This window comes from Bubalus bubalis, chromosome 7, assembly GCF_019923935.1.
Source record: "Bubalus bubalis isolate 160015118507 breed Murrah chromosome 7, NDDB_SH_1, whole genome shotgun sequence".
NCBI classification, from domain to species: Eukaryota; Metazoa; Chordata; class Mammalia; order Artiodactyla; family Bovidae; genus Bubalus; species Bubalus bubalis.
In genome coordinates, this window is record NC_059163.1 from 49,679,650 (window position 1) to 49,697,163 (window position 17,514).

The 17,514-nt window shown below is 40.7% G+C and overlaps 1 protein-coding gene across 4 annotated transcripts in view; it reads right to left on the reverse strand.

Moving 5' to 3' along the window:
* Positions 1–2,620: 2,620 nt before the first annotated feature.
* The window catches only part of CWH43 (cell wall biogenesis 43 C-terminal homolog), a 52,758-nt gene continuing 37,864 nt past the window's right edge, over positions 2,621–17,514 (reverse strand). For all 4 annotated transcript variants that reach the window (XM_044945879.2, XM_044945880.2, XM_006057493.4 and 1 more), the window contains 4 exons: positions 15,772–15,916; positions 10,481–10,542; positions 6,532–6,687; positions 2,621–2,982 (listed from right to left, as the gene is read on the reverse strand). In XM_044945879.2, coding sequence (XP_044801814.2) covers positions 2,904–2,982; positions 6,532–6,687; positions 10,481–10,542; positions 15,772–15,916 — 442 coding nt within the window. In that variant the 3' untranslated portion in view covers positions 2,621–2,903. The remainder of the gene's footprint in view (positions 2,983–6,531; positions 6,688–10,480; positions 10,543–15,771; positions 15,917–17,514) is intronic.

Below are 17,514 nucleotides of genomic sequence, written 5' to 3' on the forward strand. Positions count from 1 at the left end.
AAGTAAGTCAGAGATAAAACAAGTATCGTATATTAACACATATATATGTAATCTAGAAAAATGGTACTGATAAACCTATTTGCAGGGCAGGAATAGAGTCTTAGACATAGAGAATAGACTTATGGACATAGCAGTGGTAGGAGAGGGTGGGATGAATTGAGAGAGCACCCATGAAATACATTACCATGCGTAAAAAAGATAGCTAATGGAAAGTTGCTGTATAGTCCAGGGAGCTCAGCCTGGTGCTCTGTGACAACCTAGAGGGGTGGGAGTGGGTGGGGGTGGGAGGCAGGTTAAAGAGGGAGTGGACATGTCTGTACCTATGGCTGATTCTGCTGATGTATGGCAGAAACCAATACAACATTGTAAAGTAGTTATCCTCCAATTTAAAAAAAATTTTTTAAAGAAAAGAAATGAGTCACTAAGTTTACCCCACCCTCAAAAAGAGGCCAATTAGGTCCCACCTTTTGAAGAAAGTACCAAATCACTTGTGGACATATTTTTAAAACCATCATAGCGACATCATGTTTCACATATGGCCATGTGCTCAATACTGTTCAATTAAATAGATCCAAGGAACCTCCTTAGGTTGTGACATCGAACTTCTGGAAATTCTCTTATAATCTTTATCTCTGCTCCCAAATATCAAACACGCAGGGTCCTCTCCAGTTCTAAGATGTATGTGTACCTTCCTAGGCAACACTCAAATCACTGTACCCTGTGGAGATGATGCTGTTGGGCTGAATTCTCCCCATCACCCACCTGCTTGGCAGTGGAAAGAAAATTCTCTGTGGGACCCCTCTGTGTGCAGAGATGTGTTCCCTGACAGCTGGTGGCCTGAATGGAGACATTAATGGAGTGTGCCCTGAGTAGAGACATCAAGGGAGTATGTCCTGTACAGCCAGGAAGGGATGTAAATACAGAGTAGAGACATGATTCTATCATAGCTCAGGGCAGGATGGCGATAGGCATGCTGCAGCTGCTGACTCAGCAGCTGTATGTACACAGTATTCTTCTAACAATTAGACTTAATCTTTAAAGATTTTCCCCCTGCTTTGTCCCAAGAGGGATTTAAGGCTGCTTGATTTTTGTAAGTAATCCTTCCAGCTCATTAAAAAAAAAAAAAAAATCCATTTCCTATTTTTAAGGATTAAAAACTTAAGACATTTTTGTTATTTTCTCTCTCACAGTAAAACTTCCTTAGATTACCCCACATTCTATTTTTTTATTTAAAAAATTAAGAAAAACAATTTGGAAAAATGCTTGTATTTAGCAACATATGTTATATCGATAGGCTTCCAGGTGGTGCTAGTGGTAAAGAACCCGCCTGCCATTGCAGGAGACATAAGAGATTCAGGTTCAATAGGCAGAACACTCTCTGACATACATCACAGCAGGATCCTCTATGACCCACCTCCCAGAATATTGGAAATAAAAGCAAAAATAAACAAATGGGACCTAATTAACCTTAAAGCTTCTGCACATCAAAGGAAACTATTAGCAAGGTGAAAAGACAGCCTTCAGAATGGGAGAAAATAATAGCAAATGAAGCAACTGACAAACAACTAATCTCAAAAATATACAAGCAACTCCTACAGCTCAACTCCAGAAAAATAAATGACCCAATCAGAAAATGGGCCAAAGAACTAAATAGACATTTCTCCAAAGAAGCCATACAGATGGCTAACAAACACATGAAAAGATGCTCAACATCACTCATAATCAGAGAAATGCAAATCAAAACCACTATGAGGTACCATTTCACGCCAGTCAGGATGGCTGCGATCCAAAAGTCTACAAGTAATAAATGCTGGAGAGGGTGTGGAGAAAAGGAAACCCTCTTGCACTGTTGGTGGGAATGCAAACTAGTACAGCCACTATGGAGAACAGTGTGGAGAGTCCTTAAAAAACTGGAAATAGAACTGCCTTATGATCCAGCAATCCCACTGCTGGGCATACACACCAAGGAAACCAGAAGGGAAAGAGACACGTGTACCCCAATGTTCATCGCAGCACTGTTTTTAATAGCCAGGACATGGAAGCAACCTAGATGTCCATCAGCAGATGAATGGATAAGAAAGCTATGGTACATATACACAATGGAGTATTATTCAGCCATTAAAAAGAATACATTTGAATCAGTTCTAATGAGGTGGATGAAACTGGAGCCTATTATACAGAGTGAAGTAAGCCAGAAAGAAAAACACCAATACAGTATACTAACGCATATATATGGAATTTAGAAAGATGGTAACAATAACCCTGTGTACGAGACAGCAAAAGAGACACTGATGTATAGAACAGTCTTATGGACTCTGTGGGAGAGGGAGAAGGAGGGAAGATTTGGGAGAATGGCATTGAAACATGTAAAATATCATGTATGAAATGAGTTGCCAGTCCAGGTTCAATGCACGATACTGGATGCTTGGGGCTGGTGCACTGGGACGACCCAGAGGGATGGTATGGGGAGGGAGGAGGGAGGAGGGTTCAGGGTGGGGAACACATGTATACCTGTGGCGGATTCATTTTGATATTTGGCAAAACTAATACAATTATGTAAAGTTTAAAAAAAAATAAAATAAAAAAAAAAAAAGAGATTCAGGTTCAGTCCCTGGGTTGGGAAGATCCTCTGGAGGAGGGCATGGCAAACCACTCCAGTATTCTTGCCTGGCCAGAGAAGCCTGGCGCGCTATGGTCCATGGGGTTGCAAAGAGTCGGTCACAACTGAAGCGACTTAGCACATACATTATACTGATAGAATTTCCCACTGGGTAGATATTGTATTTTTCCAAAATTGAGGGGGTTTTTTGTGTGTATCTTCCCACTTTAGTTCATCTCTTCTTCTTATAATAGTTTTCTCTTCCTTGGGCTTGTTCAGTCAGTGAATTCTTGTTTTAAATAGTTTATAGAAAGTATTTGGGAGTACTCATATGAAAATGATGGTTGTTCTCAAAGTTGTGCCCCTCTTTGTAGGATCCAAATCTGAAAAAAAAAGTAATTGATAAGTAAACACTATCCAAAAGTTAGGTTCTTATGTAAAATTTCAACCATAATCTATTGTGGCTTACTTATCTATCATAAAACCTGCAGAGATGTGATTAATTTATAAAACAGCAAATGAATAGGGGGAAAAAAGGATTCATGCCTCTGGAAAAGGCATATTAAGTTTAACCTTCAAGGTCCTCATTCCATGATTACAGATCAGTCCACAAACACAACTGTTTAAGAATTATTGGCTGATAATATTTGTGAAAAATAAGTCTGGATATTATCCCAGTTGGAATAATATCCATTTTACAGTTGAAAGGAAGTTATTCATGTTACATGTATGGATCTATAAAATCTATTTTGGTACATTTGCAACTTTGAAGTCTTCTACAGTGCTCAGGTTCTACAAATTAATGATTTACTTTACCAATGAATACTTAGGTAATTATATAGCTCTGGTGGGTATGATGAAATACAAAAGGCACTGGAAAGGAAGCCATGACTCCCTTTTCTTCATCAGTGATTGCAATATCCAAATAACCTCAATAATGTAGGAGATAGGAGATCTGTATACTTTGACATCACAAAACAAAAATAAGAGATATTAAAATTTTGCATAACCTTTTTACTATTCCACAACTGGACCAAGTAGTAAGGAAGTAATCAAGGATGTACCCAAAGATGTAAAGAGTCCCTTGGAGACTTTCTGTAATAATGAAAGACTAAAGGTACAAAAACCCAATTGGTTAACTAAGTTTGGTATAGCCATATAGTGGAATATTATGCAATCATTAAAAATATTTTCAGAAGAGTACTTTTTTATAGAAGGAAGTTCATCATATACTATTTGGATGAAAAAAATTAGATTAACAAATAGAATGAACATATACACATATGTATGCTTCATAAATTTACAAAGTTTGGTGATATATAGATATACAAAAAGTCAAAGTGTTAGTCAGTCATTTCCGACTCTGTGACCCCATGGACTACAGCCCTCCAGGCTCCTCTGTCCATGGAACTCTCCAGGCAAGAATACTGGAGTGGGTAGCCATTCCCTTCTCCAGGGGATCTTCCTTATTCCGGAGATCAAACCCACTTCTCCTTCATTGCAGGCAGATTCTTTACAGTCTGAGCCACCAGGAAGCCCATATAGATACATATACATATATATTTGTGTGTATATATATATATAGATACATATACATATAAAAAAGTGAATATGTGTCCAAAAATATTACCAGTGATAATCTTTGAATTGCTGATTTCCCCCTAGAACATAAGCTCCACAGGACAAATATGTGGTCTTATTCACCACTCTGTCCCCAGTTTTCAGCACATCTTGATGCTAACATGGTACTGGCATCATGATGCTCAATGACTATTTGCTGAATTAAGGAATGGGATTTTTTTAAACTTGGTATTCTTTGGCTATTTCTATTTTATAAATTTTCATATGTACACATTTTTATAATAAGAAATCTTAAAGCAGGCCTTCTACTTATGCTTCTGTTATTTTCATAATTAAACTGAGTGAGAAAGCAGATCAAACCCTTTCACAGTTGGCTTGGACCAATCTGCAGTTGTGATTAGCCAAAAACACTTTATTTGGACTTCTCAACACTCCTAATATGAGAATAAGGAAACAGGAAAATTTTTTTTTCTTCCCAGATCTTTGAGCTTCCATTTAAGAAGTCATCTCAGTCAACAAAGGGCTTCCCTGATAGCTCAGTTGGTAAAGAATCCGTCTGCAATGCAGTAGACCCACGTTTGATTCCTGGGTCAGGAAGATCTGCTGGAGAAGGGATAGGCTACCCACTCCAGTATTCTTGGACTTCCCTGGTGGCTCAGCTGGTAAAGAATCCACCTGCAATGCAGGAAACCTGGGTTCAATCCCTGGGTTGGGAAGATCCCCTGGAGAAGAGAAAGGCTACCCACTTCAGTATTCTGGCCTGGAGAATTCCATGGACTGTATAGTCCATGGGGTCACAAAGATACGGACAGGACTGAGCAGCTTTCACCTAGTCAACAAAAGGAGGGAAGATTTCTATTTCACTCCTACTGTTACTGCTACAAATATTGTTGCTGCCATTGCAGCTACTGGCTCTGAAGCATTTACCAGGCACTATTTTAGGAACTTTGTGTGTCATTCAAAGCTCAAAAAACCTCAAGAGTCAGGCACTACTGTTTTTCGCATTTTGCAAATGAGATTTGAAGTTCTGAGAAGTTAAGCAACTTGTCCACAGTTGCCCAGCTGTTCACTGAAATGACTGAGGCTCACAACTGGGCAGCTTCACCCCGGGCCCATGCTCTTCACAAGTACATTGTAGTTACAAAGGGCAAGGTCAAATACAGCGACGGAAGCAAATCCAGACTGGGCTAGAGCTCTCCTTAAATTCCCTGCCTACACTATCGTACAGTTGTGTCTTGTAAGGAGAGACCAGGGAAAAAAAGAGAATACCTAAATGTCATTTTTCCCCATACAAAATGAGGTCTGAGATGTTTCTATAGCTATTAACTGGTAAAAGTAGTAGAAATGTCAAGTAATACTAACAATGTATTGAATATATGATTCATTCTGAGCCTGCTTTGAGACAGATATTGCCTCTCATTACCCAGTCATGGGAGAAGCACAAAGTACTTACTCCAAACCACATGTTTTTCTGCAAACAAGTTTCTCAGATAACCTCTATTTAAAACTAAACGGCACCCAATATGTTTCACAGGGTGGAATATCTGTAATGGAAATGAATGATCCATTCTCCATAGTCGCAATCTTAATTGCACATTAGAATAACCTGCAAAGGTTTTTTTTTTAACCCAAAGCCCAGGTATCATCAAGAAGTTCTAATGAATTGGTCTGGGGTGGGACCAGGCAGAGGGAGTTATTAAAAGCTCTCCAGGTGAGTGTTAGTGCAGCCAACACTGAGAATCACAGCACCCAGTGATGCCAACAGGCCTCCTTCCCGTTTGTTGGCTCTGTCACTGACTAGCCACGTAACCCTGCTGCTGCTGCTGCTAAGTTGCTTAGTTGTGTCCGACTCTGTGCGATCCCATAGACGGCGGCCCACCAGGCTCCCCCGTCCCTGGGATTCTCCAGGCAAGAACACTGGAGTGGGTTGCCATTTCCTTCTCCAAACGTAACCCTGGTGCAGTTCTATTATGTTCCTCAGCCTGAGCTTCCTTACCTCCAAAATGGGCATAACAAGAAGACCGATCCAATGAGGATTATGGAGATAACACACAACACACCTAGAAGAGGGTCTGGGACGCAGCAACACTTTAATATTAGCTGTTACAATGGTGATAGTATGGTACCATGTGGTCATTTGTGCCTGAGGCTGGGACTTCAGCACGTTTCTCTGTCTCAGAGAGCAGGGACCATAACTTCAGCCCAAGTGAGATGTTATAAAGTTTACCAGGAGCTCCTTATGTGAATAAACCTCTAGAATCTAATTGGTAGCTCACTGCGAGGTACTATTTAGGTCCCTAGAGGGGATGCATGAGCTCATAGCTCTAGTTCACATAAAGGAACTCACTCACCTGGGATTGAAGTGAATTTTCTCTGGAACTTCCCTATGGTCTGTGACCACTTTCTGGTTGTCTCTATAATTAATTGGGTCATCAGGAATCCTAAATTTAGCTACCTGAATTTCAGAGTCACTCAGTTCAGCGTGGGAGATTCTTGCGTAACCCAATCTGTGGCAGAAACAGAAATGGTTTGTAAAGATTTTATCATCATACTGAAATCTGATGAGATCTGGCAGATAATACCTTCACTAATAAGTCAGTTTCCCGTTTCTAACTCTGTATATCACTAGAATGAACTTGATTTATTACTCTAAATGTTTACCAAAATATTTCTTTTATGATGTAAATGAATAAAGAACATGCGCATAGATTTAATTAACATAATTGGCAACCTTACTCTACTTTTTTATAGTAACTAACGAATATTCTATATATACAAATTGCCTCTCACATAATTGTTTTGTGTCAGTAGCAGGAATTCTCCAGAATTCCTGGAGAATTTAGGAGCAAAATCCTCCAGAATTTAGGAGCATAGTCCTAAATTCTTTTTTACCTTAAAAAAAAACTACAAAGATCACATGCACATTTTCATTCACAATTAAACATCTAAAGAAAAGATTTTTAATGGCTGAAAGCATCAATTCTTCAGCGCTCAGCCTTCTTTATGGTGGTCCAAAGAACTGGACTGCCAAAGAATTGATGCTTTCGAACTGTGGTGCTGGAGAAGACTCTTTGAGAGTCCCTTAAACAGTAAGGAGATCAAACCAGTCAATCCTAAAGGAAATCAACTCTGAATATTCATCAAAAGGACTGATGCTAAAGCTGAAGCTACAATACTTGGGCCACCTGATGCAAAGAGCCAACTCATTGGAAAAGACCCCAATGCTGGGAAAATTTGAGGGTATGAGTAGAAGGGGGCTACAGAAGATGAGATGGTTGGATGGCATCACTTACTCAGTGCATATGAGTGTGAGCAAGCTCTGGGAGATGGTGAAGGACAGCGAAGCCTGGAGTGCTTGCAGGCCTTGGGGTCACAAACAGTCAGACATGACTTAGCAATTGAACAGCAACGTCTGAAAAACTGCACATTTTTAATGTCTGGGAAAAAAATGTACATCCTGCTTTTGCTTCAAGCTTGCAGTTCTCCAGGAATTTCAAAGCACTTTGTAGATGTTATCCAAAGAGTTATCAGAAGCTCAGATGGAAAAATGGGGGAACCATGAACAGCCAAGAATTAATTTTATTTATAGTTTGCCTCTTTAAAAGTCAGCTTCAGTCTGACTTTTATTCAAAGAACAAATATATTCATTTGTTCATTATTCAAAGAACAAATATATATCAAGCCCCTACTACATGGAGGCATTGTTCTAGGTATTGGAAACAAACAGTGACTAAAACAAATTTCTTGCCCTCATAGAGGTTCCATTCTAATTGAGGAGGACAAATACATGTATATATGTATGGTGATAAGTACCCAAGTACTGTGGGAGAACAAGCAGAGGACAGAGTACAGAAAACGCTAGGTGGCAAATGTTGTTATTCTATAATGAATGGTCAGAGCATACCTCTCTGACAAAGTGACATTTGAGCAAAAAGCTGAATGAAGTGAGGGAGCAAGCCACACAGGTATTGGAGGAAGGGCGTTCTTGGGAATGGGAACAGCAAATGCAAAGGTGCTCAGGTCAAATGTACTTGGCTTTTCTGAGAACCAGCTCCACAGTGACTGGAATGGAGTGCATAAGGGGAACCTGAGTTTGCATGGGGTAGCAGATGATGCAAAGCCTTCCTAACAGACTTCAGAGTTTCTCTGAGAGGGAGATGGGGCATTGTGCAGAGATGCAGTGGCTATGGTGTAGAGAGCAGACATCAGGGTAACAGTCAAAGAAGAGAGACCAGTTAGAAGGGCACAGAGGTAATTTAGATGAAAGACCAGCAGGGGTTTGGGCCACAGTGGCAGAGGGAGGAACACTTAAAACCTGTAGCTCCATCCAGAATAGAGACAGAAACCCAGAGCTGGAACAAGTGGAGAAGCAAGCCTGCCCACCACAGCAGATGAGAGAAGCATAGTCTCGGCATCAGATGTGGCTCTGAGCTGTCTGACAGGTTAATGCATTTGTCTAAAAGCTCAGGTCCCAATTCTGTGTAGTTCCCTGTAATTCAACGTCACTCTCTCTAGTAAATCTAGGTCATTTATTTCCCAAATCTCTAAGATCAAAGTTTAACCCATTTCATAGACTCTGCCTTCAAAAAGCCATTGAAGATAAGGAACCTGACAATCTAAATCTTCTACCAAAGCAGAGAGTCTTTCATTGTTGTCCAGTAAGTATTTATTAAGTGCCTACTGAGAGCAGGGCATTGAATTAGATGATCCAGGTAAAGTTTATAGAATTGGTTTCCTGGACAGAAACAGTAGTCCCTAACTGCATTAATTTTGACATTTTCAAAATTACCTTCCCATCTGTTACAGACTAAATGTTTGTGTCTCCTCCCCCCACATTCATGTGTTGAAACCCTAAACCCACCCTCTGCCCTGTGCAGCCACATTTGGACCTCTTAGGAAGTAATTAAGTTAAATTAGGTGGGGTAGGTCCCTGATCCAGTAGGATTAGTGTCCTTATAGGAAGAGTATCAGCTTCCCTGGTAGCTTGGTGGTAAAGAATGCACCTGCCAATGCAAGAGATGTGGGTTCAATCCCTGGGTCAGGAAGCTCCCCTGGAGAAGAAAATGGCAACCCACTCCAGTATTCCTGCCTGGGAAATCTCATGGACAGAGGAGCCCGGCAGGCTACAGTCTATGGGGTCCCAAAGAGTTGGACACAACTTGGTGACGAAACAACAGCAAAAGGAAGAGATATCACAGAACATGCATGCTCTTTCCCTCTGTCCCCAAAACCATACGAAAACTGATTTCTGTTGCTAAAGACACCCAGTCCATTGTATTTTTGTTATGGCAACCTGAGCAGATCAAGATACCGCCTCTCACAGTCATAGTCACTATAAGCATGTGTGTGTGTGCACGCGCATTGCGCTCAGTCGCTCAGTCATGTCCGACTCTTTGCCACCCCACGGACTGTAGTTCACTAGGCTCCTGTTACTTGGCAACTAACAATTTTTACATTTTGAACTTATACCTATTTCAATCTATCTCATAAACTGCTTTCTAGAGACTCTACTGCTGCTGCTGCTAAGTCGCTCAGTCATGTCCGACTCTGTGCGACCCCATAGACGGAAGCCCACCAGGCTCCGCCATCCCTGGGATTATCCAGGCAAGAATACTGGATTGGGTTGCCATTTCCTTCTATCCCCATTAAAGCAACCACTTTAATATGAATTTAAACAGAAGTAGTATTTTCAATCTGAGATATCAGTCTTTTTCTTTTGGTATTAAACTGCCCTTTGCTTTGTTTAAAGAAACAATGCCTTCAAAACAGATTTACAGTTACATGCTTGAATTTTGAGATTTTTCAGCTGTACTATTTTGGAATTTTATATATATGGATAATGCTCACTTTTTTATACGGGGTAATCTTTTTTAAAAAATATAATCTACCTAGAGAGCTCACCACAATATAGCAGTGACTCCACCTTACCCAAGATTACATGATTAGAAGTCAGCAAAGCTGGAATCCAAGCCCAGGCTTCATGCTGTTTCTACCATGTCATGCAGTCACAAATGGTGCCATTCCTAACATGTTCTGACAGTTAACAATTATCATGCTTAACAGCTTACACAGTATCCTTTTTGTATAATTGAAGTTGATTTGCTTAGCCATTTACTCTTTCTTAAATCATTAGGCCATGCCCTGAAAAAAATGTTAAATTGGGTAACTAACCAAATCAATGTTTATGAAAAGTAACAAAATTAATTAATTGCTTCCCTAAAGTTTTTCTTTCCAGGATAGACCCAAAAGATCACAGTAATAACAGATGCAGAAAAACAACTCTCAAACGCCTATGCTTACCTGATCAGCCCTCGATACATAATGTATTCACACCATCTGTCTTGATCTGTGCTGTCAATATCCTAATGATGGAGAGAGAAGAGAATGTTTAAAGCATTAAAAACAGTGCTCTATTTTGAATTGCCAGGGAAATGTGTGAGATGCAGTAATAAATATGCCTTTCTTTGTATATGCTATTTACTCCACCTGATTCCTACTGATGTTTTAAGGTCCAAATTGTTTATTCATTCTACAGATACTTCCAAAACACCTACCTTTTCCCCTTCTAGCCCCTAGTAAAACAGGAAGGTGGTCTAGAGAGGGAGGTAAGCAAGTAAATCGGGAATTACTACACAGCACCCGGCTTCCCACAGCTTCCCGAGTCTCGCATCCCAAGCAGAACTGATCACATGCTCCTCCGTCATCCTGTGTAGTCCTGTAGGTCCACCAGCTACACCATTCTGCTCAACTGTTTATAGTCTCCACTCTCCCCTGCCTGAGCTGAGAGCCTCTTAATCACCTTGGCTCCCTGGTGCTTAGCATGAAGCCTGGCATCTGGCAAGAGTTCAGTCTGTATTCGTTAAATGGACTCATTGGAAAAACACACATTTTGGGAGTAATCATGAGTCTCTTTGATGTAGAAAGCTTGAGACCAGCATTATTTTTCAATAGAAAGTCAGAACATAAGCATTTGTTGCTATTATATGTTTGGAAAACTCTAAACATGGAGCTTTTATACTAAAGAAACCTTCATTTTCATCTTTTAAAAAATATACCTGACTTTTTACTATTTTGACAAATTTTACTATTAAAATATAATTAAAATATATTTTTAAATGACTAAAAGAATACACATAATTTATTATGTATTTGTAAATTTTTTTCTTCAGCTTGGTAATGGACACATAAATGCTAGTTTTTTCTTCTTTGGCCCCTCTGTGTGGCTTGTGAGATCTCAGTTCCTGACTAGGGGTTGAATCCCTGGGCCACAGCAGTGAAAGCCTGGAATCCTAACCACTAGACCACCAGGGAACTGTGGGTTCTTGTTAATTAATCTTTACTATTATTCACATATCACACACATACAATATGACTTTTGTATACACAGAAAATTTGTAATATATTTTAAAAATTAAATTTAAATTGGATTTCCCTGGTGGTCCAATGGTTAAGACTCTGCATTTCCACTGCAGGGGGCACAGGTTCAGTCTCTGGTTGGGGAAGTTCCACATGGCATACAGCAGGGCAAAAAAAAAATTTTTTCTTTTAATATTTTAATGATGAAAAAAGCAAATATATTTTAAAAGTACTGCTCTGGCTTGCCTTGGGAAGAGATAAAAATTTAGCTATTTACCTGTATGTAGTGGGAATAATCAATTAGGAATATGTTTTACTATCTTTTTATTTTACTAGTTTTTTTTAAAAGATGCTCTCAAATTTTAAGACTGCAGAATTTAAATACTCATTTCTTAAAGAGGACTATCTATTCACTCAAGCATTTATGATTAAAATTCCCGTCTGCATTAATAAAGTTCCTAATAGAAAAAGTTATATAAGAATCTGCTGCCAATCTTGACACAGCTTCTGACCATGACAGTGTAATCCAATAGAGTATTAAATTAAAATAAAATAAAACTCCTCTTCCCTGCACACACACACACACATTCCCTCTCTTACTAGGATACAATCAATTTTTCCTTAAACTTGCCAAATATCATCTTGTCTAATATTCTCCTGTACTTTATAGACCACATACTTACACGTTTATCTAATACGATTTTATACATACAGCCAGACGTACATAATACAAATGTATAGCTACCCCTTACTGAGTGCATCCTATATACAAAGCTGAGGGCTTTTAGACATTATCTTATCTTACATCCTCATGACAACCCCATGATAGGTATTATTATCCCTACTTTATAGATGGTTAACCAGAAAGGTTAAGTAACTTGCCCCAAGGTCACAAAGCTGGTAAATGTGACACCAGGTAGGCTAGTGTATGAAGAGCTTACATGGAGAAAGAGGCCCAGCCAGCAGCCAGCACCCGGAACCAAGGGCCAGACAAGTGAGTGGGGGACATGTCAGAACCCCCAGCCACAGACACCAGCTGATGAGTGAACCCAGGCAAGAACAGAACACCACTCTGCAGACCCACAGAGTCCCAAGGTTATTAGGCCACTGTTCTTTTTAAGCCACTAAGGCGTGTAGCTTTCACACCGATACACAGTGATAAATAGCTAATGCAGCCCCTGTGACTCCACACTCTTCAGATTTTCCTCTTACTCTTCTGATCTCTACTTAATCTCTTTTCTGAGATAATCTCTCCCTTATCTTCCCTCACCCATTACCCTCATGAGAGCCACACTAAAGGTGACTCTATCAGGGATTTTCTTTGGTCTTCCTTTTGCAAGTCTAGTCAAGGCTATGGTTTTTCCTGTGGTCATGTATGGATGTGAGAGTTGGACTGTGAAGAAGGCTGAGCGCCGAAGAATTGATGCTTTTGAACTGTGGTGTTGGAGAAGACTCTTGAGAGTCCCTTGGACTGCAAGGAGATCCAACCAGTCCATTCTGAAGGAGATCAGCCCTGGGATTTCTTTGGAAGGAATGATGCTAAAGCTGAAACTCCAGTACTTTGGCCACCTCATGCGAAGAGTTGACTCGTTGGAAAAGACTCTGATGCTGGGAGGGATTGGGGGCAGGAGGAGAAGGGGACGACAGAGGATGAGATGGCTGGATGGCATCACTGACTCGATGGACGTGAGTCTCAATGACCTCCGGGAGTTGGTGATGGACAGGGAGGCCTGGCGTGCTGCGATTCATGGGGTCGCAAAGAGTTAGACACGACTGAGCGACTGATCTGATCTGATCTGATCAAACTCTGTAAGCAACAATGTCCCCTCCCACAGTTGGAATAATCGACTAGATAATGACAACTCCTTAATCTACATTTCTGATCCTGACTTCCCTTCTTAGTTCCAGATCCATATATTCAGCTGCCTAGTAGACATCTCCCCTAATATCCCACAGATGGTTCAACTCAGCCCATAGCTGAACTCATCTTCTTTGCAAACCTCCCCTTCCTTATGGGTTCTCTATAATAATGTGTCACCATCATAAACCCTCCCTCTGACCAAAGCCAAAATTAGGAGTCCACCTTGACTCCACTTCTGCCTTATCCACTAGGGCAGAGATTAACTCATCTCCCTAATATCTGCCTTGCCCCGTTTCAAAGTTGTATGATGTTTAGCTAGGTCTACGAGTATCAGGATTCAATATTGCATCACATCTCAGTGCTCTATGATGACCTAGATGGGTGGGATGGGGGTAGGTTAGGAGGGAGGTCCAAGAGAGAGGGGATATATGTATGCAGATGATGGATTCACTTCACTGTACAGCAGAAACCAACACAACATTGTAAAGCAAGTATATTCCAACGAAGAAAATTTAAACAAGAGAAGCAATCTCGCACAACATTGTAAATAAACTATATTTCAATTACAAAAAAAGAAAAACAATTAAATATTGCATCTCTCAGGCTTCCCAGGTGGCACCAGTGTCGAAGAACCCACCTGCCAAGGCAGGAGACATAAGAGACGAGGGTTTGACCTGAGTCAGAAAGATCCCCTGGAGGAGGACATGGAAACCCACTGCAATATTCTTGCCTGGAGAATCCCCATGGACAGAGGAGCCTAGGGGACTACAGTCCATAGGGTCACACAGACTGGGACACAACTGAAGCAACTTAGCACACACGCACGCACACTGCATCTCTCAATTTCCTGAACAGTGAGATATGGCCAATGACTAAATTCTAATCAACAAAATGTAAGTATGAGTGTTGGAGTTTGCCTTAGAGATAACTTGTATATGCTCCTGGCCCCTTCTTATCCCTTCCTCTATCTTGCTAACTAGAACAAGGATATGGCCATCTTGGAACATGAAGCAAACTTGGGAGTGGAGCCCTTGTAATGTGGAGCCACAAAATAGAAGAAGCACATTCTCAATACCCCCCAGTACCATACTTGCAGTAAATCACCTTCCCAGACATTCACATAGAGAAACATACCTCTTATTTAAGCCACTGTCATTCTGTTTTCTCACATACAGAAAACTCTCATCATGCCACACTCTCTCACCTGTCTCTCTACGCACTTGATAAGATGGATAAGCCTTTTTGTTTGCAGATATTCTCTCAAGACAATGAACTAAAAAGAGACATGTAAAGGACCAAGAAAGGTACATAGGGCTTAACTAAATATAACAATTACATTTCTCATTATGAATTAATGCACTTGGGACTTTCCTGGTGATCCAGTGGCTAAGACGCCTTGCTCCCAATGCAGGAGGTCCCAGTTCGATTCCTGGTCAGAGAACTAGATTCCACATGTCACAGCAAAGATCAAAGATCCCAAGTGCTACAACTAAGACCCAGTGCAGCCACAAAAATAATTTTTTTAAAAAAGATCCATTGCTATTTAAAAAAAAAAAAAAATAAAATAATGCATTTAACATTCTAGTGTATATATATCTCAAGGATTTAACCGTCAGTTTCCCAGAGCATGATTATATCTGGATACACCAACAAATTCAACCATTTGGGACCTGAACAGATAAGGACAAACTCAGTGTCATTTAGTGAGGCCCTGATCAGCCAGCCTCTCTATATGACATATTATCTTCTACCCTCATCATGATTAACTTGCACAATGTGGCAGATTGTATTTTCTAAACATGGCTACAGTAATCCACCTTCCGTGTAATATTCTTATGTGAATTTGACACTCGCCTCACCAAGAGATGGGGTTTATGTTTTGTTCACTTGAATGTGAGCAGGCTTGTGATGATGAGAGATATGATCCTATATGACTTACAAGGTCATACAAGACAATACAGCTTCTTCCTGGGTCTCTTGAGACTCACTTTTAGAACTCAGCAATCATACAAGAAAGAAGCCCAAGAAGCCTATAGAAAAGAACCAGGACTCTGAGCCCAAAGCCCGAGCTGAGCTCCTCGTCAAAAGCCCCACCAACTTGCCCCTTATGAGTCATCTGCAAAGTGGCTCCTCCAGTCCCCAGCTGAGCCATCTCTCTGTGTGCTGCAGACATGAGCTACCCAATGGGTCTTGTCCAATTTGCAGATTCATGAGCAGAGAGATGAATGCTATTTAAAGCCGGTATGTTTTGGTAGTTTTCCATGCAGCAGTTAGATAATCAAGATACATATTAAAATGTTGGGTTGGGTTTTTTTCAACCTGAAGAAACATCACTTTATTTAAGAAATCAGAACACCTAATAAGGTTGTGTTACCTTCACATTGCCGTGCTTAATGAGCTGTAGATAATCTCTGGAACCAGGTGCTGATGTGATATATCCCAGAAATATCACTTGCTCAGAGCTATTTTTCAGTAGTTTTGAAACAGCAATAGCTTGAAGTTTCCTGTCGAGGTCATCTCTGAAAAAATGCCAAAATATACCTCTTTATTGCATGTGAAAAACAATTAAAAAAAATACTAGGTACCTAAGTTCCCAAATAATATCTTCAAACAGTGTGCAAACCCAGAATAATTCGTATTAGGACACATTAACTTCAGTTCAGTTGTCGCCCAGTCATGTCTGACTCTTTGCAACCTCATGGACTGCAGCACACCAGGCTTCCCTGTCCATCACCAACTCCTGGAGCTTGCTCAAACTCATGTTCATTGAGTTGGTGATGCCATCCAACCATGTCATCCTCTGTCATCCCATTATCCTTTTGCCTTCAATCTTTCCCAGCATCAGGGTCTTTTCCAAGGAGTCAGTTCTACGCATCAGGTGGCCAAAGTACTGGAGTTTCAGCTTCAGCATCAGTCCTTCCAATGAATATTCAGGACTGAGTTCCTTTAGAATGGACTGGTTGGATTCCTTGCTGTCCAAGGGACTCTCAAGAGTCTTCTCCAACACCACAGTTCAAAAGCATCAATTCTTCGGTGCTCAGCTTTCTTTATGGTCCAACTCTCACATCCACACATGACTACTGGAAAAACCACAGCTTTGACTGTTAAGCAAATGAACAAGACAGCTATTGTGCTTCAACTGAGCAGCCGGTAAATTTTGACTAAGAATGATATAACCTTTCCCCACAGATCATTTGGAATCGAGTGGATCTAAATAACTAAAAGCAGCATTTGTTCAACTTTTCATCAGAGGAAATTATATTCATAATCTTAAGACTTGGTCATTGGTATTAGAGCTAAAGATTAGTAGTTTAAAAAAATCAAGGAGTAAGAGGGAGAATCCTAATATTCACAGAACACACCAGGTTTGTTAACCTACTCAACTCTTTCAACTGAACACTTTCTAAAAGCCTCCACAGCTCTCCTGGTCAAACACTAGGTAAGTAGCTGCTTTTATTATGTTGAGCACTCTAAGCGTGTAACTGACGATCAGGCAAGTACCTCAAGCTTTTGGGGGGTTATCGTCAGTCTGGGGAAAAATAGGGATATCACAGTTGGTATGATCCAGAGAGGAAAAGTGAAACCACTCTAGGCATTTCAAACAAAGTGAATTTAATATAGGGGATTGGCTACTAGGTGACAGGAAGCCAAATAGGACTCAGTGAGGCAACTGGAGTTGAGTGAGAAACGACTACCACCTCGAGGGCCAGAGGGACAACAGGAAGAGGTGATATTCCCAGAATCCACAAGCTGGTTTCTAGCTGATGCGAAATGGTACTATGGAGAAGGCTACTTAGAAGGATCTGCTACCATTGAAGGAGGAGTTGGAGCCACAGTGGAGACTCAGCTGCTGCCAGAGACAACAAAGAAAGCAGAGAGAGGGAATGAGAAGTACTCTATCTCCTCCCTTCCTCCAACCCTCCAGCCTTGCATTAGTGCATTACATTGGCTCAACCTATTCAGAAGCCAGAAGGCAACAGACTATGGGAAATGTGGTTTCCAGCAATCTGTAGCTGGAAGGGAGATGAGCCAGGAATGGATCCAAGTGCAAACAGGCAGCAGACCAACACAGGCATTTAGAGAGTAAGACAGCTAATGTGCGTGCTCAGTTGCTCAG